The sequence below is a fragment of the Zootoca vivipara genome, chromosome 7, assembly GCF_963506605.1.
Source record: "Zootoca vivipara chromosome 7, rZooViv1.1, whole genome shotgun sequence".
Lineage (NCBI taxonomy): Eukaryota > Metazoa > Chordata > Lepidosauria > Squamata > Lacertidae > Zootoca > Zootoca vivipara.
The window spans coordinates 29,671,167-29,695,571 of record NC_083282.1 but is presented as its reverse complement, the minus strand read 5'-3'; the positions used below and the strand labels follow the sequence as shown (position 1 = coordinate 29,695,571).

General features: G+C 41.3%; 1 protein-coding gene and 1 non-coding gene across 3 annotated transcripts in view; both read right to left on the bottom strand.

Moving 5' to 3' along the window:
- Positions 1 to 24,049, bottom strand: part of ADGRL4 (adhesion G protein-coupled receptor L4) — an 87,187-nt gene extending 63,138 nt beyond the window's left edge. For both annotated transcript variants that reach the window (XM_035122068.2, XM_035122071.2), the window contains exons 1-2: positions 23,319 to 24,049; positions 21,460 to 21,624 (exon numbers count right to left, since the gene is read on the bottom strand). In XM_035122068.2, coding sequence (XP_034977959.1) covers positions 21,460 to 21,624; positions 23,319 to 23,439 — 286 coding nt within the window. In that variant the 5' untranslated portion in view covers positions 23,440 to 24,049. The remainder of the gene's footprint in view (positions 1 to 21,459; positions 21,625 to 23,318) is intronic.
- TRNAK-UUU (transfer RNA lysine (anticodon UUU)) lies at positions 20,752 to 20,825 on the bottom strand. The gene has a single exon. It is a non-coding gene; the product is annotated as a tRNA-Lys (tRNA).
- Positions 24,050 to 24,405: the final 356 nt, after the last annotated feature.

Genomic DNA, 24,405 nt, shown 5'->3' with positions numbered 1-24,405 from the left:
TTGTCAGAGAAACAGGTCGCACAAGGCCTTTCATGCCTAATATGCAGAAGGATGAGTTTGCAAGGAAAATACGTTTTGCTTCATAAAGCTCTTTCAGTGCATCCACTTCCAGTGAATAGATTGCCCTTTGCCCGCTGCCCTGACTTTCAGTTTTTTAGAACACACGGCAATGCTATTGAATCTGAAGGAAACGCAAATAGCAGTCATCTGTGGCAGAGACTCAAATCTCTCCTGTGTTGTTGTCATTTGGGGCCCTTCCAGACTGTCATGATTTTCTGGTGGGACTGAATCACATACCAGCAAATCCAGGCTACACAATTATAGTTGACTGGGAAATATCTGGCAAAAAAAAATTCCACTTCCCCCAAAGATTGGACTATATAAGGGAAGTGTCAATAAAATGCACCAGAAAGTGTGGAATAATGCTTGCTTTGAGGCAATGTCAGCAAAATATTTGCAAACAAATCAAAATGAATGTCTAGAAGCATGCTTAGTGAAATCAAATCAAATCCTGTGGTCTTCTTAAAATGACTGTAAGTAATCTAAGGCGCCATCTGCACTAGACATTTAAAGCCATATCATGCCACTGTAAACAGTCATGGCTCCCCCCACCAAAAAAAGAATAGGGGAACCATAGTTTGTTGGGTGTGCTGGGAGTTGTTATAAGATCCTTATTGCCCCCAGAGAGCTACAATTCCCAGAGCTCCCTAGGAAGAGGGATTGATTGTTAAACCACTGGGAATTGCAGCTCTGTGAGAGTGGAAATTTACTTCTTAAAAAGACAGCTAAAAATTCAGAAAATATCTCTGAGGAGCCAAAGGCCTCCAAGGGAGCTGCTGTGAATACAGCCCTATCCTGAAGATGAGTATAGACGAGAAATTCAGGATGACTATCACAGCCCTAGACAGAGGCAACAAGTTGCCCCCAAGACTGAGGGGGCCCAGCACATGTTGTGCATTTGTGTCTCGTTGTCTGAAGGAGGTCAAGTGCTCTGGAGGAGCTGGCCACCAAAGCTGCGCCACAACTCAGCTCTTGGCCTCCTTCACTCCCTCAACGTTGAGGGGACCAGTCCCCTTCCAACCAATATGCCAAAGACACCTTGACCTCCTAGAGTTGGCACACATGGCCCTAGACACCTACTTTACACAGCAGTTGTGCAATGAATGATTCACTTGAGGATGCTGAGAAGGCCCATAATGACACACACATATAAAGGAGTACTTTCCTTAATGTACATTGATCACTCCTTTAAATTTAAGATCACAGTATCATTTTAAAGAGAGGGATATGTCCAACTTTTTCAAATGTGTGCCTATGATTGGACTAGGAATCAGAGGGTAGTTTCTTAAGGCTAGAATAAAAGCAAGTGGTCTTGGGTAATAAATCCCGCTCAAAGTGCACAGTTTATCGTAATTTTGCAATTTAGCTGAATGGAACGATGAATTTAATAAAGTTTCTTTGTTAGCTACTATGGATAATATATATCATTTTCTCTTAATAATCAAATTGTGTTAAGGTAGAGACTATGTACCATATATGGAATGTAACTGAACAACAAGGAGACTATTTTAAAAATAAGTACTTTTTTTAAAAAAATATTAACACCACCAAAACAGCATAGATGAATAATAGCGGAACGATGATATTTAGAACAATGTTTTGGATTCCCTTTACTGCTTGCATTTTAACAGCAAGTTTCATGTTCATTTTAACCACCAAAGAAATGAACCTCAGCAACAAAGGCCGACACAGAAACTGTTTAAGTGCTGTGCTGCTCAAAATAAGAAAAAGCTCCATGGGTATTACAACCAATAAAACCAGCCATAATGCTTTTCTTCTCCCTTCACTGATGTTAAACACTGCAATAATATAATGTCCTTACGATTTCCTAAATCTCCTCAATAAGGAGGATATTACCTACTTATTTAATTATTGAATCTCCTGTGACAGAGGAAGCTTTACTCGTAGCAGATCTAAGTCTACTGAATTATTTTCCCTTTCTCATTAAAGTGCTTTTGCTTAATAATAGCTGTAAGACCCACTTGACAATAGAAAAGCAATGGCAAATACTGGCAGAAAGTTGGGATTGATAAGGGGCAGGTGTTATTTGGTATTTATTTAGCAGAACTACACAATTTGTGGGGACCCAGGTGGCGCTGTGGTTAAACCACTGAGCCTAGGGCTTGCTGATCAGAAGGTCGGCGGTTCGTATCCCTGTGACGGGGTGAGCTCCCATTGTTTGGTCCCAGCTCCTGCCCACCTAGCAGTTCGAAAGCATGTCAAAATGCAAGTAGATAAACAGGAACCGCTACAGCGGGAAGGTCCTGTTAGCTAGGGATCATGGGAGTTGTAGGCCAAAACATCTGGAGGGCCGCAGTTTGGGGATGCCTGGCCTAGGGCTTGCCGACCAGAATGTTGGTGGTTCGAATCCCCACAACAGGGTGAGCTCCCATTGTTTGGTCCCAGCTCCTGCCCACCTAGCAGTTCAAAAGCACATCAAGTGCAAGTAGATAAATAGGAACCGCTACAGCGGGAAGGTAAACGGCGTTTCCATGTGCTGCTCTGGTTTGCCAGAAGCGGCTTTGTCATGCTGGCCACATGACCTGGAAGCTGTATGCCGGATCCCTCAGCCAATAATGCGAGATGAGCGCGCAACCCCAGAGTCGGTCACGACTGGACCTAATGGTCAGGGGTCCCTTTACCTTTACCTTTTTACACAATTTGTGGTCTAGTATGAGTTCCAGATTTTTTGCAACCCTTGGATTACAAGACACTGTTACTGGACCCCTCCCCTGAGTAGAGCCCTCTCCTTTCTACTGGAAACTGCACTTTCACCTGGTCACTTTCTGAGTCAAGTCCACACCATTGCCAAGAAGTAGAACGTAAGGCAAGTGGGTGGCTCCTGCTGCTTCTCATTTGAGGTTTTCCCCTACAATCAAGGAGTATATGCCTCACATCATGCCAATAAGCATGGGTCACTTTTGCCTGGCAGCGCTGGGGCCCATATTTGGGGACACCAAAATATCGGGTAAGGTTATGTGTGGGCGCACTGGTGGAGCCAATCCACGAGCAGCACACCTCCCTCCATGCTGCTCCACCCCTCATGGAAAGCAGTAGGAAAACCACTGCCAGGAAGCTAGTATTGTGGTTCCACTCAACCAGATCAGCTGCTTGTAGTTGGGCTCACCTAAAGGTGGGAAGATGTAGAGAAAGAAACAATGGAGAAGCAGAGCCAGAAGGCTCTTGGGGGAGGTCATTAGTGGTCCATTAATGGAATGTGAGCTTTGGCAGATACACCAAGCCCAAGATAGTCCTCCAGGCATGTAAAATATCTCAGTAGAGTCTCTGGTTTGTGGAGGGCAGGGCTGCTAAACCTGTGGGGTAAGGGAGCTGTCATGCACTTCTTGGAGCAGTCTACATGACTGTCAAGCTTTGTTTGACTGTTTATAGGTTTGTTTACATTTCTGCCACTTTATTCCCAAAGGCAGGTCAGAATACATGCCCAAAAGAGGACATAATCTCTTCTGCTCGCACACTTAGAATGGCAATATGAATCTGCCAGGGCAATGTAAGCACAAGACATGCTTGCATGAGCCAACTACCTGTTTATACAATAGGAGGTACTCAGTGTTCAGCTAATGAGACTTTCCTTTATGCTACACAGCTGTATAAATAGTTTCAGTTTACATGTTCCACCCCCCTTCATATCTATTTCCTAGACTGGGCACACTGAGACCCCCAATCAGGATATGGCTTTTGTATCCCTTTTGTATTTTAATGTTTTGTTGGAAGCCGCCCAGAGTGGCTGGGGGAACCCGGCCAGATGAGCGGGGTATAAATAATAAATTATTATTATTATTATTATTATTATTATTATTATTATTAGTAGTAGTAGTAGTAGTAGTATTGTACTCCTATGCTAAACTTCTATCATGCTATGAAGACTGAACTCTTGGTACAAATATTGCACAATTATTTGGCTCTGCTTTGAAAAAGCTGGGGTGGAGTTCACTGTGGGAGGCCAGTTCTTACTTACCATAATAAGAAATCATGTCAATTAAAACTATTTCACAATTACTGCCCAAAATCTTTCAAAACTCAATTTGATGTCCACTTTAGAAAGAAATAGAACTGAGCTTCCTTTTCACTTAACAGATACTGCCTGTGTTCATGCCTCCGACTACTCTAGATGGAATGTCATATTAACTTTGAAAAGTGTTCCTGTGAATAGACTTTCAATACACATTTGAAGCTATTTGTTTTCCTACTTTCACTGTGGTTGTTATGGAAATACGATTCTTTCTGCATGCACTGTGGACTGCTTCCGCAATAAGACTGCAGAACCGATATCACATATTTGACTAAACTTTATGTTAAACATTTATACCACATTGCTCTTGCCTCTGCAATAAGGATAAATATCTAAATTTCAATCATTAAAATATTAGGTTCGTGGTGTACATGGAACAAAAAACCACAACCCCTTGATTTTATACTGAGTATGACTCTAGCAAACATATAATGAACATCTGCACTGTAGGAAGGAATCACACTGAAATTCTCCTCATCTGAATTTCTCCCCAGTTGTTAGGATTCTGAATGATCTGAAATTATTTTTTTTGAAGTTGTTTCCCATGCATTAGCAGGTTTTGTTCAGGTCTTTTGGGCATGCAAGCTTTGCGGCAGTTTTGGGTTATGTCTTTTTCTCTCTTGCTTATGGTTGATGTGCAGAAGCACATCTGGGCCTTGGTTAACACACTGCAGAAAGAGGAATGCTGATGTAATCATTCCATCACATTGAATATTTCTTTTGTGCACTGGTTTGCAATCAGGGTGCATTGGTAGTTGTGCACACTGGTATAATAAGTAACAGGGAAAGGACGCGAACTGAAAACTATGAGAGGCTGTTCATGTTGCAAGCACTGAAATTTATTTTAAGAAATTGTCCAAGATATACCAGAAAGAGGAAAAGCTGAATGTCGGGCATCTAATATTTGTGGAAACTGGGTTATAAGAAGTTTTTGGTTTTGTTTTCTTATGTATTTTGTGTTCACATTTTGTATATTCTTGTTGTGAACCGCCTTGTGATCTTCAGATGAAGGGAAGGATACAAATTTAGTAAATAATAATAAATGAAATTAATCTAGAATGAATCTATGGAAAAATAATAGAATGAAAGGAGGGAAGGGTATACATATCTGCTCATACCTAGACTGTAGCTTTCTGTATCCCAAGTTCAGTACTAAATAAAAATGTCCCCGGAAAGTACATTTGGCATGATAAATATAAAGCTAAATATGCATAGCCAGTGTTGATCACTCAGTTATTCCCATCAGAATAATGGAGAGATGGATACAAATTTCAATTCAAAACCTCTTGCGTAAGATGTGTGAGGATTGTCCTGCTAGAATAATGAGATCCTTAGTTGTCTATAGTGACATTATATATATGCATTGCCCCTCTAGCTTTTCTTCATGTAGATACCTAAATGATCACTTCAGCATATCATCCTACAAACACCAAAGACTGCATCTGAATGCACATTGAGAGCAAGGAAACAACATCACTATTAGTTAAGTTTTATTTGTTAAGAATATTTGCATCCTATCTTTCCAGTGGAATATTGCTCAAGGCTGAAAAATAAAAATCATCAGTGTGACAAAATAATAAAAAAAATACTGTACACAATAATCCATTAAAAAAGAAAGACACACCAGGAATATCACTCACCAAATTCATAAACAGCACTAAAAATCCAAACAAATCTACAGTCATACCTCGGTTTAATTACGCCTTGGTTTGAGTATTTTCAGTTTAAGTACTCCGCGGACCCATCTGGAATGGATTAATCCACTTTCCATTACTTTCAATGGGAAAGTTCACTTCAGGTTAAGTACGCTTCAGGGTAAGTACAGACTTCCGGAACCAATTACACTCATACCTCGTGTTAAGTACGCTTCAGGTTGTGTACTCCGCGGACCCATCTGGAACACATTAATCCACTTTCCATTACTTTCAATGGGAAAGTTCACTTCAGGTTAAGTACGCTTCAGTTCAGGGCAGTCTTGAGCAGGTTGCATGCCCTGGTGCTGAGGGGCAGAGATCGCTCCGCCGCCCCAGCCCTCAAAGGGCGCAGCATGGTTTCCACACGGCAAAGCCGTGTACCGGCCCAGCGCCCTGGCGCACCGCACCACCGGGGGTCTACCTAGAGCCGGCCCTGCTTCAGTTTAAGTACTCCACGGACCATCTGGAATGGATTAATCAACTTTCCATTACTTTCAATGGGAAAGTTCACTTCAGGTTAAGTACGCTTCAGTTTAAGTACTCCACGGACCGTCTGAAATGGATTAATCCACTTTCCATTACTTTCAATGGGAAAGTTCACTTCAGGTTAAGTACACTTCAGGTTAAGTACAGACTTCCGGAACCAATTGTGTTTGTAAACCGAGGTACCACTATATAAGCAGAAGAACACAAACCTGGCAAACCAAGTTGGCCAAGCCAGTCAAAACAGAAGAGTGTTTTGAAGGATGGCTGTGTTTTGGTTCCCATATTGTTCCAGAAAGTCTGAATTGGATAGGTTCAGCTTTAAATGTGCACTGAATCTCTAGTCATGGTCCAGATGTCGCCATAGCCAAAGTGTCCAGTGCTTAGCAATAAGAAACTGGGGCCTTTGACATAACATAGGAAACTACCTAATACTATCTCAGTATTGTCTATACTGACTTGTAGTAGCACTCCAGATTTCAGACAGGGTTTTCTCTCAGCTCTATCTGGATATTTTGGGGGGTGGACCTGTGTTCAAGGCAGATGTTCTACCAATGAGATGCAGCTCTCCCTCCAAAGCTGCAAAACACTGCACATTAAAAAGTACTATAAATATCATTAGTAATAGAAGTGAATGGAAGGAGCTATAGGCAACCAGAGATTACATTACCTAGGCTATATTATTCTGTTTTGGTGAACTCCTTTTTGAATAGATCAATGTCAGCACAATTGTCCTTTTTGTATGAGTGTTATGTGCCAGGGCCAGTGGAATAGCAAAGCATCTGTTCTTCCACTTAAGTGTGCAGGATGTGATTTCAGAAATAATCTTCCCCTTGCTACTTTTTTGAGCGGGCAACAATGTGACCTTGCTGTCTGAGTCATTTCTCTTCCCTTCTCTGAGCAAAGCTTGTATGAGACATTTTCTTTCCAGGCTCCTTGCAAGAAACATATATTAAATAAAGATATATGCTAGTCACTGCTGAAGCTTATGTCCACTCTCAAAATAACTTGTTTAGATGGCTGGCCATGTGAACAGCCTTCATTATGAATAAAGCATCAAAACCGCTGCATATCCACTCGAGCTATTCTTTCAAATTGCAGCACCCATTACATAGCTGCCTTTAAAATAAGCAAAGATTGGATTCAACTGTTTGGGAGAAAATAGCCATTTATTGTGGTGTGTGTTTTGGGGGCAAGTTTCATTTTCCTTCTTGCAAAAACAAGATATTTGTGTCTAGGTAACAAATGTGCAACATTAAATCATAACAAAAAGAATTGAGTTCTCACTTTGCCTTGCACAAAACTGTTCTGTACATGTGGATTTAAGCTTGAGTTACATTGCTTTTAACAGGCCGCTCAAATACTGACCATATGTATCTTGCAATGGATATAGTCCTGTAGAGAGGGCTAAAATCCTGATGCAATCAATGAGCGGATGGGGCTTGGGATAGCATGCTCCATCCTTGACCTCCATGAACTATTTGTGTACAATTTGTGTGTGTGTGTGTGTGTGTGCAAGTTGTGTGTATGCTGTCTTCATGTGATCTATGCCCTACACCAAATGCAGACAACATTACACCCACTCCAAGCATAAAAGGAAAGGAACCCATTAATCATCTCCGCAGTGGTGAAACGACACACATGGAGGCGGCAAAGGTGGTTTTTTTTTAAAAAAATATATAATTAATTAAAACCTTGCATAAATCAAACAAGCCGCTGTTTGCATCTCTTTCCAGAAGTCTGCATGGATCTACAGTGGCTATCATAAAGAGTCACTAAAGTACTCAAAAAAGTGAGAGGATCAAACAAGTTACAGCCAATTATTCTCCTGCTATTGCCATACTGCCGGGGGGGGGGGGTAAATGTGACCAAATTGAAAGCAGCATGGCCACAATAAACCTTATTCATGACAGTTAGTCTTCCCGAGGAGGAAACTACAGCCAATATAAACCCAATTTAAGAAGGGAGCTAAACCAGGATGGATGGGGACAGGTGATATGGAGGACAGGTGATATACCTGCTGCCCTGTCACAATGAAAAGATGAGGTAGTTTTAGACCTTTTTGACTCAATGGTTGCATGACTCAGTCCATTAAGAACTATAAAGCATTCTGGATGCAGTAAAGACTTGTGTATTTTCATTAATATCAATATAAGGAAATCTGTACTGAATCTATTGAAAATAAGTACAGTACAGCCCTGAGCTTCTGTTTTTCTATGTTTATAGTCAGTGATGACATGAATACCCCAAACTCTTACATAGGCTATCATGCAGCTGAAGTGATTCCCATAATATCCCACTCTTTCGAACGTGAAGGCAGATTATTAAGTTTCCTCACCCTCCAAGCAAAACAAAACCAGCAGTTTCCTTCCCACACTATGGGAAGAGTTCAAGGTGAAAGAACAAATTTGTTCCAAACATCTATTGTTTCCTTTGACCTTCCAATATACATAGAACCCGTTACTGCAGCTCCTATTGCCACAGCAATCAGTTTGTATTAGACACTGCCTACTCCACAAGTTGTGTACTCTCTTTTCAAACCGTAGGCTATAATTCTCCAAAGTTCTGATAGGTGGCATGCTCAAGCTGTCGTGGGAGATGGCTAGAGGATGTGGCAAAGAGAAAGGGGATTGGAAATGAGCTTTTAGAAGAATCTATGCATACCCCAAATTAAGCCCCATCTCAAAACAAGAAAAAGGAGTACCATTAAGTGGATTAGTTAGGAAAAGTTTTGGGCAAACTCCAATTACCTCTCATGCATAGGCTGTGCATTATGGAGGGGGGAAATGGTGTGCTAGTACACATACCTTGATAAATGTAATGTGGGTGCCAGCACAAAATGACTACCATGAGCATCAAAGAAAGAGATGGTGGTACTCGGTACAGTTGCCCAATAACATTGTATACAGCCATTGTATATAGCCAGGCCCTACATTACAGCCACATCTGTTCTAACTCTACATACAGAGACTCTCACCTAAGAGATCTACAGCAAACCTTTTTAGAACTAAAATATCCACCCGATGAAGTTAAACAACAGAGCCAGACTGATACCCAGAGAGAACTTGCTACAAGACAGACCAAAAAAAGAAAATAACAGAACACCACTAGTAATCACATACAGCTCCCAAGTTAAAACAGTTAAATGCATCATCAGAGATCTACACCTCTCCTAGACAATGACAGTTCTCTTTCTCAAGCTCTGGGAGGAAGACCTTCCATTGCCTACAGACAGCCACCCAATCTTAAACAACTCCTCACCCACAATAATACAACCATCAGACTTAACATGGACACTGGTACCAGAGCCTGCAATAAACCCAGATGCCAACTTTGCTGCCACATACACCCGGACAACACCGTTGCTGGCCCCAACAACATCCAACATACCATCTCAGGACTATTTAATTGCTCATCTTCTAACATTGTGTATGCCATCAAATGCCAATGGTGCCCTTCAGCTCTCTATATTGGACAAACAGGCCAAACCCTACACCAAAGGATAAATGGACATAAATCTGACATCAGGAATCACAAGACAGAGAAACCAGTAGGAGAACACTTCAATCTCCCAGGACATTCTATACAAGATCTCAAAGTAGCTGTCTTATTACAAAAGAATTTTAGAAATAGACTGGAAAGAGAAGTTGCTGAATTGCAACTTATTACCAAGCTTAAAACCATGGAGAGACCTGGTCGGAATAGAGACATTGGATTCTTATCTCATTATACATGATAAAGCTATTTTTAGCCATCTCACCCCTTGCTTTTTCCTGTAAGACCAATTGCAGTCGTTAACAGTCATCAACAGGTTTACCACACCTATCAGCCATTTCCCACCATTCCCACCACCCTTCTGAGTAATACCCCTCCCCATCCTCCCACTATATATAAGGGAAGAAGTGTGCATGCACATAAAAGCTCAGACCAATGGCAAACTTAGTTGGTCTCTAAGGTGCTACTGGAAGGAATTTTTTTTATATTTTGTTTCCAATAACACTGTGTTAGATAATTGTTTAAAGCATAATAACCTAGTGCAGCCAAGTTTGAAAAATGCCTTCGGGTGGTATAGTGTGGAGTACAGCTAGCTTAGAAATTTATATTCTCCTTTTGAAACTGGCAATCATATTTCAAGATCAAAAGTTGCTTTATGAAAAAAGTGGCACCGTCAAGAATATGTTTCAGAGTGGAAAAGTGGTCCTGTTCAGGGTTCCAGACAAGCACACACTTTTCTGAGAATGCTCAATTCCATTCCTTCTGCCCCTCAATTTCCTCCTTTCTCTCCCTGACAAACAGTTAGCAATCTGTAGCCACTCAGCATTCTTAGTCATCATTAGGATTTTGGGGTTTTTAACCCCACCCCCCATATTTTCCTCAGTTTTTATTTTACCTGTATTTTATTTTGCATTTCTACAACATCAAGATTCCCCTGAGCATGCTGATGCCTTCTCTTTGTATGTGGATGGTTAGGCTTGCCATACATCAGGAAAATTCCTGACATGCCCTGGTTTTCAGGTGTAAAAATGGCATCAGGGGAATTTTTTTTTTACTATTTTGGCTGCAGCAGGACCTTGGATAATGAGTTCATTGCTCATAGATATTTTGAAAACTGTATTATTGCACATACAATCAAATGAGCATGCACAACACCTTCTGCTTACACACCCATTGACTTCATTTCAGATCTGGAAACTAGGGAAATAGTACTACTTGCTGCATATGGACATTGAAATGTCTCTTCTTTACACTGCTATTTGTGAATGGAACAACATGTTTCACAGGTAGGTACAAGATAAACCAGATGTTCAGTTAATACATTTATGATTTCTTAAGCAAATCCTAGAACATCCTCTTTAAACTTAATCTGATTGACTCAAGAAGTAGAAAACAGACACTTCCCTTCGGAAATAGAACAGCAATTGGCAAAAGGTTAAAGATGTTGAATTACAGAGATGTGCCTGAATCTATACGAATAGCAGAACGATTATAGAAAATTGTGGGTTCTTTTAAAAGAAACAGGAACTGGCTTTTCTGTATCATGTCTTGTTATACAATTTAGAAGGCTCCTATGGCAGCAGAATAATGAGCAGAGCATCCCTGTGTTTTGAAGTCCGACCATGTTCGATATGACTCACTTCTTAGTTCAGGGGAAATCAGCACTGATGCCTTTCAGAATCCAGATGTTGTTGTTCTATGGCTCTCAGCAATCCTGGTCACTGAACATATTGACTGGTGTTCATGGGAATTGGAGTCCAAAAACATCTGAATGGGGCAGCTTAGTAGCTACCCCTGTCCTAGTTAATGTATTTAGGACCGCAGCTTAAAAGGGCAAATTTAGGGAAGCCTCTTTTTCAACTTCACTCTATACTCAAACTGAAAAAGCAGTGTGTAGCTGAAGAATGCTTTACCAACACTAGCATCTACTGTAGGTGTATGAACTGTGCCAATCCTACATTTAATGGCGGCTACTGAGTCTAAATTGCAGCCTGTACTCAGACATTGCTTATCATTTAGGCAGTGGTAGTTAGTGTCCATTGGGTCTGGTAGGGTAGGAGGCAGGAAAGCCAACAGTAGGTGGAGCCATAGCCAAAAATAGGCAGACCCAACCATTTTTAGTGTTGTTCTTTCTTAGTTCAATAGAAATAACTTATCTTCAAGAAACAACTGCAGTATTTGATAAGGAATAAAGGTGAAGGTACCCCTGACCGTTAGGTCCAGTCGTGACCAACTCTAGGGTTGTGGCGCTCATCTAGCGTTATTGGCCGAGGGAGCCTGCGTACAGCTTCCAGGTCATGTGGCCAGCATGACAAAGCCGCTTCTGGCGAGCCAGAGCAGCGCATGGAAACACCGTTTACCTTCCCGCTGGAGTGGTACCTATTTATCTACTTGCACTTTGACGTGCTTTCAAACTGCTAGGTTGGCAGGAGCTGGGACCGAGCAACGGGAGCTCACCCCGTTGCAGGGATTCGAAGGAATAGGGAAAGTTTTTTTTTCAGTCTGAGGGCCACATTCTTTTATGGAAAACCTTTCATGGGCCACATGCCAGAAGTGGGTGGAGCAGAGACAAAAGTGGGCAGAACCATAAATCCACATGTTACCTTTTATTCGGTAGACTAGTTTCTACATGGACTGCCTTCTATCTGGAAGCAAGAGGCATTATCAGAGTTCAAGGACACATTCAAGCCAAGCAGAAACATTCAAAGAGAGTGTGAAGCCAGGCCAGTAGAAGAAGTGATTGGGGAGGGAGTGTGGTCTGAGGCAAATACCCAGGGCAGATGGAGAGGCTTGTGGGGGTACATTCAGCTCCCCTACATTCAGGCCTGAGGTTCTGTACTCACATACCTTATGTTTTTCCTTTGTGTTGCAAGGCTAATGAACCAACTTTTGCTGTGGAGTGATCATTTCCTTCTAATTTCCTGCAAGCTTCCTTTCATAAATAATGTGAGTGCAAAAAATAAACTCTTGACTTTTTCAGCCTGTCTACCATCCTATGAGGGAAACTGGATTGGTCCACCTATTCTGCCAAAGTAAACATCATCCAAATTCTTAAACCTGAAAGGATACTCCTGTGCTCTTCTTAGGGATAAGTGACACTCAATTATGATTTCTCTCTGTTCACCACTTTTCCACATCAGTTTGTGCCATTTGTTTTAAAAAGTCATCATGGAAATCAACCAGCATTTTAGTGCAAATCTCTCCAACTATACAAATTTTTGTATGCGATTTTTGCCTAACATACATGTTTTCACTAAGCTGTTTTTCCCCCTCATACAGTGCATTTTTGTATGTTCTTACCATGTATATATGCATTTTAATGCAATCTTTACCCTAGCATATGTGTTTTTGTACATACTGGAGAACTGCATTGCAAAATTTGGATATGTGTGAATTCGAAAAATGGCTGTGTTTTGTTTCAGACAGTGCAAATCAGGTAAGTTCACTTTTGAATGCAAACTGAATTGAATTTCTTCCCCATTCCTAGGCCTCGTCTTGAAAACATTTCCTGGGTAAAGAACTGTGAGAACTAGAAGAACTTGGGACAAAGTAACTCGCTCCAAACCTTAAGAATTTGCTTTTCTTAAACACAGAATTATGGCTTAACCAGGCTGCTGAATTAAGCGATGGAGAGTGGGAACGACTATACTTTGGCACTTTGGTGTTTTATCATGATAAAAATCATAAGAGGCCTTTAGTTCAGGACTCTTTTTATTGCAATGTTATCTAAAAGAACCATTGCTACTAAACTTCTTGAAGATGTGGTTTTTTTAAAAATAAAATAAAATGAACACACACACACACACACACACACAGAGAGAGAGAGAGAGAGAGAGAGAGAGAGAGAGAGAGAGAGAGAGAGAGAGAGAGACTTTGTATCGCTTGGTTATCTTGCAGGACTTATTCCCTCATATTTAATAAACCACTTTGCTGTGTGTTTGTGTGTTGCTTAACTGGTAAGCAGTTATTGAGTCAAAATCAGAAGATTGCTATAAAATCAAACTGTCTCCTTTTTGTGTTCTAAGAAAGGAATGTCCTAATTGACCCATTGAGGGCCGCCTTCTCAACTGCAACTCTTTTTGTAGATGCTGATAAAATTCCAAGCATGCAGGGGACCCTTACAAGAGTCTATCTGAACTCAGGTTGAGAAGAGAATTAGTGTGAAGAGCTTCCATAATCACTAGCTTTCGGAATGCTTTTACAGTTCCATGCTGTGGAGCTATGCCTCGGGCCAGACTTTGCAAGAACCAGCTTGTAACCCCAGGCTAAGGTGATATGAGCTAGGCTAGACATTCAGCCCACATGTTTCTCATAAGAGAAAGACCAGACACATCATAGAAATGCTTGATACTAAGCCACATGCTTGATACTAAGCCACACCAGTGTGGTCCTTCTACCATAGCCATAGCTGCCAAGTTATCCCTTTTTTTAAGGGATTTTCCATTATGCTGAATAGGCTTCCTCGCGAGAAAAGGGAAAACTTGGCAGCTATGCCATAGCATCATCTACACTGAGTGGTAGAGGCTCTCCCAGGAAAGACATGAAGAGAGAGAATGCTTTCCCACCTTACAATCTTTAGATCCTTCAAGATCTTCGAACATATTCTTTATGTGCTCTAAGAATATATACTTTGTATGTATATCACTGAGTTCTGGTTACACATACAAATTAAAGAACAAAGATATTTGAATCCTACTATTTTTTTATCAGAACTAGTCAACTTATTGAAATACTTATTTTTTATTGATTCAGTTGGGTCCTAATACAGTCATACCTCAGTTTAAGTACGCCTCGGTTTGAGTACTTTCAGTTTAAGTACTCCATGGACCTGTCTAGAACGGATTAATCCACTTTCCATTACTTTCAATGGGAAAGTTCACTTCAGGTTAAGTACGGACTTCCGGAACCAATTACACTCATACCTCGGGTTAAGTACGCTTCAGGTTGAGTACTCCGCAGACCCGTCTGGAACAGATTAATCCACTTTCCATTACTTTCAATGGGAAAGTTCGCTTCAGGTTAAGTACGCTTCAGTTTAAGTCAGGCATCCCTAAACTGCGGCCCTCCAGATGTTTTGGCCTACAACTCCCATGATCCCTAGCTAACAGGACCAGTGGTCGGGGAAGATGGGAATTGTAGTCCAAAACATCTGGAGGGCCGAAGTTTGGGGATGCCTGGTTTAAGTACTCCACAGACCGTCTGGAACGGATTAATCCACTTTCCATTACTTTCAATGGGAAAGTTCGCTTCAGGTTAAGTACGCTTCAGGTTAAGTACAGACCTCCGGAACCAATTGTGTTTGTAAACCGAGGTACCACTGTATTCAAAATAGTTATGCCAGGTACAACAGCAAAATATCTGCTTGAATTTATTGGGTTTCTTTCCTGTATATGTGTTGTTGTTTTCTGGCTCTCAGCTTCTTCCATTCTCCATTTTGTTGCAGTCTAAGCTTGTTCAGGATTGCAGAGCTTGTCTGCAACTGCTGCTGCTACCACTAGCCATCACCAACTAGCACACACTGACTTCTCAAGTTTCAGCTTCCTCCTGTGAGAGCTCTGCAGCTCCTGTTTCCAGTGATGAGTCATCAGCTAGCTTAACTCAGATCAGCTTTTGCCAGAGTGAAACTTTTCAAAGGTAACCTCTTTAGAGCATTCCAAATACAATGTGTTCAAACATACATTTTATGTATATTAAATGTATAACTTTGACATAGATCACATCCATGCAATACATGGCATGCCCCCAAAGAATCTTGTAAGGTTACCAGATGTCCCCGTTTCCCATAATAGTCCCCGGATTTACAAGTCAGTCCCCTGACAAAACCCATTGAAGTTGAAAAGTGTCCCCGGATTCATTGGTATTTTTTTTTTGTAAACCTTACTGTAAACTATAGTTTCCCCCACAACTCCCAGCACACTTAACAGACTACAGTTCCCAGGATTATTTGGGGGAAGCCAGGTGCTTAAAATATATGATGCATATATGGTAATAGTGTTGGGTGGGGCCTTGTAGGCCATCCTCCTCAATGCAGAGCACCCCCAACAGGTGGCTATCTATCCCTGCTTGAAGATCTAGGCTAGGGCAAAGAGATCCAGCTTTTGGAAGATCCAGCTAGGGCAAAGCCATCACCCCTACAACTAATTGTAATGTAAACTCTCAACAAATTTAGCCTAATGCTCAATTGAAATCTACCTTCCTGTAACTTAGGGCCCATTCTGGAGCAGGAAAGAACAAGTCCTTGCCTTTTTACAAGGCAACAGTCCTCCAGGAATTTGAAGAGCACAGAGCCTAGGGCTTACCGACCAGAATGTTGGTGGTTCGAATCCCCACAACAGGGTGAGCTCCCATTGTTTGGTCCCAGCTCCTGCCCACCTAGCAGTTCAAAAGCACATCAAGTGCAAGTACATAAATAGGTACCGCTCCGGCGGGAAGGTAAATGGCGTTTTCGTGCACTGCTCTGGTTCGCCAGAAGCGGATTAGTCATGCTGGCCACATGACCCGGAAGATGTCGGCGGACAAATGCCAGCTCCCTCGGCCTATAGAGCGATATGAGCGCCGCAACCCCAGAGTCCTCCGCGACTGGACCTAATGGTCAGGGGTACCTTTATCTTTACCTTTGTCTTAATACCTGCTGAAAACACATTCTCTTCCAGTGGAATCAGTTAACACATTAAGATTTGCAGGGGTGGACTTTGGTAATATGGCACCGTGAGTGAGGACAAAATTTTGTGGCTCCCCTCCTAAATATTTCTTATTTTCACAATAATTCCTATGGGTGCAGTTGTTTTTTAATGGATCTTTTCAGTAGGTACCTGTATAAATGTATTATTATAATTATTATTCCTACTACTTTTGTTCTCTCATAGCTAGGCACCCCGTACGTGCGAACTGCCTACACTGCCCTAAACCCAGTGCTGAGTTTTGAGAGATCTTAAAGTTAGATAAACTGACTTGATTGGTATTTGGAAGTAGGGGACTTCTGAGTTTTCATGTATTATGTGCAGCCTGTGCTTTTCAAAATATCTTTGCTGTGTCTGGAAAATCATTGCAGCAGGACAGCTGTGGTTACATATACACAGGCTGTACAATTACTTCAGAAACTCTGGCAAATATAATTGCTGTGCAGTTGGAAAGGAGAGACATGATGGCTTTTCAGAGCCCCAACTTCATATGGCACTATGCAGCCTCACGATAGCTGGATGAGCTGTTAGTTTGATTCATCTCTCAGAGGGTAAATTGCGACTGACGTTTACAAGGGATTCTTGTGGCTATTGTCTCTTCCCCTTCCTGCCTGCCGGCCTGTGCAGAACAAACAGCTCAGCTTCATTGTCCTGCCATATTTTAGAAAGTTAAAGTAAACACTGTGATCACGCTGTTTACTTCAATGTTGTGCCAGCGAAACAGCAAATTGGCAGCCAGCAGTCATCAGGCAGCCAGCAGTAAAAGTATACAACAGTACGGGAGAGCTGCAAGTATGTCAGCCCATTTTATCCCTAATATAGGAGGGGAAATTCCCAAACATTGCCTTTCAATTGCCTTCTTTGTCACCTGCTGTTATTCAGCAGAGTCTGAATTATTTTTCTGGATCTGGGTTATCTGCTGCACGGAAGTTCCATTTCTCTGTAATTTAGATGTGGTTTATATTCATACTAAAGCTGTAATTGCAATTTAAAGAAGCAGCTCAGTCCTCTAATCGGAATCCGTCACCTGACTCCTTATCATCCTCTTTCACATCCAACATAAACTCCTTTTTTCATCACCATCAGTTTTCTTCATGATTTTAGCACACGCACGCGCACACACATTATCCACAGCAATCCTCCTAAAAATGTGCACCTATGAGATTTGGGTGGTCTTGTTTCCCCCACTGTGTATGACAGAGATGGGGAACCTTTGGCCCTCCAGATTATTAAACCCCAGTCAGCACAGCCAGTGGCAAGGGATGATGAGAGTTGTAGTCCAACAACATCTGGAAAGACAAAGGTTTTCCAACCCTGATTTATCCCAATATTGTGAGCAGTGTTGGCTTTTTAGAGCAGGCATCCCCAAACTGCGGCCCTCCAGATGTTTTGGCCTACAACTCCCATGATCCCTAGCTAACAGGACCAGTGGTCGGGGAAGGTGGGAATTGTAGTCCAAAACATCTGGAGGGTCGAAGTTTGGGGATGCCTGGTCTAGAGTATTGAACAGGAGTCTTTCCATCCTGAAAACTGAACCATAGCTCCCTGGTGCATGTGGCAACTTTAGCAATCACCACATGACAAGAATAACGATAAGATTAGGATATATGTATTCATGGCTCATCTTGCAACATTTGTTTAAATGTGACCTTTGCTGGTGCCTTTGGCTTCATCTGCTCTTTTTATATTTTTGATAACTGCCTTTAAAAAAGGTTTTTTTAAAAATTTGCAGCATGGTGCCGCAGAACCTGCACGGGAATTTTTAAAATAAAATTTGCTATTAGCTGCAAAAATGTTGAGATCTGTTTTTAAGATCGGAAAAATGAGAATCTCGGAGAAACAAAAATGACAGATCCTTCCATCCCTACTCAGAGGAGACTTGTTGCAATGAATGGGCCTATGTTAGTCATGCCCTTTCATTTCACTGAGTCTGCTCTGAATGAGATTAACATGGGACACAACACATTGATCTTTAGATCCCATTCCCTGCTTGAGTTATCTTACTCGACAAAGTTCCTTTCATGGACAATCTGGATAAGACAGACTGCGTTATTGAATTACTGTCTCTTTAAAGAGTTTCATAGCCATATACACATTAAATGAATTAAACTGACAACTGTCAGTTCAACCTGTTTTTGCTTTCAAAAAAAATCATACAGATCCTTTGTTTAAAAAAGGTTGAATGTTACTTCTGAAACCAATAGCTACTACAGCTTCCTTGATTATATCAACACAAAGCTCCACAGTTAAGAGTAGAGAAGGGAGGTATTTAAATAACATCATTAAGGATATCATTAAAAGCCAGCTATTACTGAACAGGTGCAAAATTGTTAAATTGCTGCTAATGACAGCAACAGTGAGCGTTGCCACCTATCTAACTAACATGCTTGCACTGTGTGTGTCATTTGGCGAGCTGCGGCGTACATGAAAGAGAATCTGCATTGATGATAACTAACAGAAGGACTGTTGTACTATCAAGAAAACATTATAACTTGAAGAGTAACAGGCATTTATCTCCAGAAGCCCTTCCTAGGAAAAAATGAGAGGAGAAAAACACACACTCACACTCCAAGGTCTAACATATCATTAAGCCACAGCATTGCTCCACTTATTTTAGCTTAAAGCTAATAACTAACTTGACTATCTTTTAATCCTTTTAAGATCTTATCCAATTAAAAGCAGATGGTAAATATGTTCTTAGAAGACTACAAGGAAGACTAGCCAAGAGTTGTGCGATCCACTGCATTCAAAAAACACCCTTTTTTTGCTTCCCAAGAATATTTCCTGCACCACTGATAAAAACCAAGGAATGAATAAAGAGCCCAGCCACGTGATGCTGACACAAAACTTCACACATACACTATGCAAAAAGAGGAAATAACATTACTCCCTTCTCTCCGCTGCCTCTCCCTCCACAAACTCACAATGCCTACGATAGCAATGTCTCACACCAAATGTAACCAAACTATGGAAAAGACTATGAATTGAAAACAGAGATGCTATATGTAGCTTTGTTATTCATGAAAATCTTTCAGTAAAAACCATTTAAAGAAATTCCCTACTATCTTACCCACCTTCACCCAGAAAGCCTGGGCAGCTGCTGGGGTCATGAACTCTGCCAGGGACCACAATTGATGCTGACCCTAGGAGCCACCAACCTATATAACTCACTATGGGGTACTGTGGGGGAATTTAAAATGGTGTCCTGGAATTCACTAATGCAGGAGACAATTTACCTTGGCAAAGCCAGTGAAGATGTTCTTGACCATAAACCACAATAAAGCAGTGACCAAACAACAACAAAACACAGTATATCCAACAATAAAAGAGACCAAGGCTAGGCAAACAGAAACAGTTCAATGGGATTTACTCCCATATATGTAGCTCCCCATATATTTATTATTCACAGATACTGAAGAACTAAAACATCTGACATTTAAAAACAAAGGGGTCAATATGGTTCCATGAGTCATGGGCAATCCTATGGGCACTTTCCTGGGAGCAGGCCTCATTGAACAAGGTGTGGCTTTTGTCTGAGTAAGAAAGCTTAGGCTTGCTCTGGCAGGGAAACAACAGTGGAGCAGGTATGAATGGAACCCCCCCACTGAGGACTTTCTCTCATCATTAGAGCTCTCTTTGGTTTCACTTTCCATTTTTATTTAGGTGAAATCCAGTGAGAACCTGGTGGGACCCCCTCTAAGAAAGTGAGCTACTTTCATCCATTGCATTTGATCTTCCTGTGAAAAATCCCCTCAGGTATTCTACATGAAGGCAAACTCTCAAAAATTAATGCTTTAGAGAGAGGGATCAACACCAGCTGTTGGAGACCATCCTGACTTCCTAACCTGAGTCCTCCTATGCAGGGCACTATTTGAAAGAAGCAAAGAAAGAGGAGATGCATCAAAATGATGCTAACAATCAAAAACTTCATCAAATAATAGCCATTATAGAAGACTGAAAAAGCCCCGCATTTCTTTTAAGAGATGTCGGCTCGGTAGGATATCCGAAGCAGTCTTCAACTGAAATAAATCAAGCCTTTCAGTGTTTTGTACAAACTACAGTCATACCTTGGATCCCGAACACCTTGGCACTCAGACGTTTTGGCTCCCAAACGCCACAAACCCAGAAGTGAGTGTTCCGTTTTGCAAACGTTCTTTGGGAGCCCAAATGTCCAATGGGGCTTCCGCAGCTTCCGATTGGCTGCAGGAGCTTCCGGAACACATTCTGTTAGACTTCCAAGGTACGATTGTATATAGAATCAGAATTGGAAGGGACCACAAGGGCCATCCATTGCAACGCAGAAATCTTTTGCCCAATGTGGGGCTTGAACCCATGACTTTGAGATGAAAAGTCTCATGCTCTACCAACTGAGCTATCCCAGGCTTCATTTGTTAAAGTTTTTAAAAGCACAGTTTTGAGGCTGTGCAACCCCCCCACACACACACACTTTCTTTTTCTCCTCATGACTTTTGGTGCTACCTCCCCATTTAGCCTCAGGGATCCAGCCAGCTAGCCAGAGCCTACACCAGAATACTCTATTCCGTTCCCAACCTATCTTTTCTGCTTCTCCTTTCCAAGTGACTCTACCCCACCATGGCCACTGAGCATGCTAATTCCTCATTGATTTGTTTGGGTGTATGTGTGTGGGAACATGAATCTCTTAATTATATTTGAAAATATTTCTCATACTCTGCAAACAATAGGGTTTCCCAGAGGGTGCTCATTCCACCCCAGTTTGTATCTTTCACAGGCCCCACCTGGGTCCCAATCCTGTCAGCACTCACTACCTGAGCTCACTAGCAAAGGGAGACACTTTGGTGACAAATTTAATTTTCCACAAGTCATACAAAAATGCAGGAATTCCAGGAACAAAGTCTAAAATAATCATGTGACCTTCCAGTGTCACATATCATGCTGGAATGACAAGGTTGTCAGAAGAAGAGATTGCTAAAGATAACCCAAGGAAATAAAATAAACAATGATTTGTTAGAAGCTCCGTGAATATTAGCTTCCTTACCATAACATCCATTTCTGTCTGGCTTCTCTATGCCGGGCCCACTGAATCCTGGGCTACAAAAACAGCCTTGGCGTCCATTACGAACTTCACATTTTGCACGCTCATCGCATGGGATGGTACAGTTCTGGGAGGAGTAGCTACTGTCCAGCAGTGTGGACGTGAACACTAAATGGAATTTAAAAGAAATGTGAGTTTTGTCTTTGTAGTTGTTGAGTTCTGAAATCAGTTTTAGGCAAACACATTTGGGACAAAATAAAATTGGAATTAAGTTGAAAAATCTTATTGCTAAAGAGTCCTGCTGAACAAGGCTCTAAAACAAAATTATAACTCCTAAATGAATGATTTAAGCTCAAATATCTAGGCTTTCAAGTATGTGGATTTGTCTTGAAAAGCGTCAGCCTTAAAGTGCGTTCAGTAAACATAAAAATACTGCACATCAAACAAAGCTCCACAATATTTTTGAATAAACCGTAAGTGTTTAATGCTAACATGTTTCCCTGCACAGGGCAAAAGTGGCAAATAGTTCTTAGTCCAACGAACACAACAGAGGAGACAAAAAACATTGTACATCTGTAGGACACCTCCCCTCCCCTCAACAAACATTTTAACATTATTTTTTCATAGCACTAGTCCAACAATGTAACTTCATAGAAGATTACATTTACACACAATAGCAGTATCATTTCAGAACACTTTCCCTGTTTTTTCAAGGCTACAGTAGGAGTATCTGAGCTATTTGTTTCATCTTGAGTGTGATAATGGAGCCCAGGCCGATTTTCAAATTCTCCTTACGTCTGGTGATTGCAACGAGTTTCGGCAGTATGAAAGTTTGCTTTTGAAAACATTAAGTATAAATTCATTTTCCCATAATAGCAACCTTTATTACTATTTCACATAAGCCACTCTGAGCTTTCCTTTCTCCCCCTGAAGAGTGGCAAATCTATTTTCTGAATAAATAAATAAATGCATTAGCACAAAGGAAAAGGATACAGAATGCAACCAACGCAGACCAAGTCATTTACTCAGGAGAAATCCCTGTAACTTCAGGGGAGCTTACTATCTTTTAAGGGTGCTTAGGATTGCAGTCTAAACTTCAGTTGTTGGACCATAGCTGCCAAGTTTTCCCTTTTCTCATGAGGAAGCCTATTCAGCATAAGGGAATTTCCCTTAAAAAAAGGGATAACTTGGCAGCTATGTGTTGGACAATACACTCCTAACCCTAATATTACTTTCTAATATTTGAATCACCATCTTAGTGCTTTATGTCCAAGATTAATTACTGCAGGAAAAACAAGAAGTAGCTTTCTATGAATAATAATGTCCCCAATTTTTTTTTTTAAAGGTCATGATTATACAACTTTGTAAATATATAATTCTGTTCCCTTCCTCTATTACATTATGCATTATTTATGTGCTCCTTCCCTACAGAAAACCTCTTATTATTATTTCCGAATCTGGCCATCTGTGAGATGTGGCCTTGGTTTAACAAACTGGATAATATTCAGATTCACGCTGCCACCACTGCAATAGCATTTCTGCCTTCTCAAGGTCAGAATTCATTTGAGCTCAGGGGATTATTCAACTTCTATGAATGGCAGTCTTCTTGCAGTCATTGGAGTTTCTTTGCCAAGATGGGTTTAACAGATGTAGCAACTTCCAAAGCTGGACCTGTGATACTGCTTGAGATCCAGACCATTGGTCCATCCCAGTCCTACTTGCAGATGCCGGGGACACTCTGTTACTGTGCTTTGGCTGTCCCACATGGATCTCCCAAACTTTCTCTTCCCTTTTCCCACACCCTGCCCACCAGTTTTGTCTCCTACATACAGCTTAACCATTCATGAAACAAAATTACCTACCTAGGACCAGTAGAAGTTTCATGGGCGGTGTTTCTAGGAAGTGCTCAGTCTTGAATCCCTTTGTAACAAAATGTCTGGTCCTGCTGGAAAATGTATGATCGTGTGCAAAAGGGGTGTACATGCCCTTAGAAGAGGGGATCGCAGCAAAATGCCAAAGCTCTTTATTCTGCCATTTGCCTGTCCGTATGCTTCTTCAAATATTTTGAGGGAAGGATGAAGTGAGCTAAAATGCTGAACAGCAAATCAGCTGGAGAGCACAGGAAAGGAACTGTGTAGAAAGTTTGATCAAACAGATGAATGAATATGAGTGAGGATAGGTGTTTGAGCAGGAGACAGGCATGAGCACAAGAGTTTGAGGAGATGGAGTGTTAGGGATCAGCAAGAAGATTTAAGATAGATACGGGGATAGAACCAAAGACTGAGGATAGCACAGTGGATGGAGATCACAATGGAGTTGGAAAGCTGTGGGGAGTAGGCCAGGAATGAAAAACGAGCAGTAAGAAATGGTGAGGCAGTTACCAGATTCCCACTAGCCTTGCCTGAAGTAGGTTGAGCAAATCAGAATTCTAGCACCCCAAAAGAGTTGGTGAAATCTGTAGTTTGCTTCCGTGTTGAGTGCTTTCCTTGGCTATCCAGAGGTGTCCCAATTGCAGTCTGAAATTCAGTCACTTTAAGAGCAGCAGCATGAGAAGGAGGCACAGGAAATCCACTGAGATTTCTTTTGTGTGGAAAACAAAGATATAAAGCCATGGGAGGAAGGAGGCAGGAAACCAAATGTGCAGCAAGGAATTTCACAACCAGCAGGGAGTTCTTAAACAGGGAGGTACATGTTAAGGCCCTAAAGGGGTGATGTAATCATAATTAGAGGATAAGTGACAAAGAATATTGGGGGTGGGGAGAAGGGGGTGGGTAATATTGGGGGTGGGGAGAAGATGAATTTTGCTACACCTAACAGAGAATGGGCATATGACAACGTAATACAGACAAGCACACATCCAGTCTCCCTTTCACTTGGATATATATTTGCTTCCTGCTATACACCACTTTTAAATTTTGTATTCTATTATTACTATCATTGAAAATATAT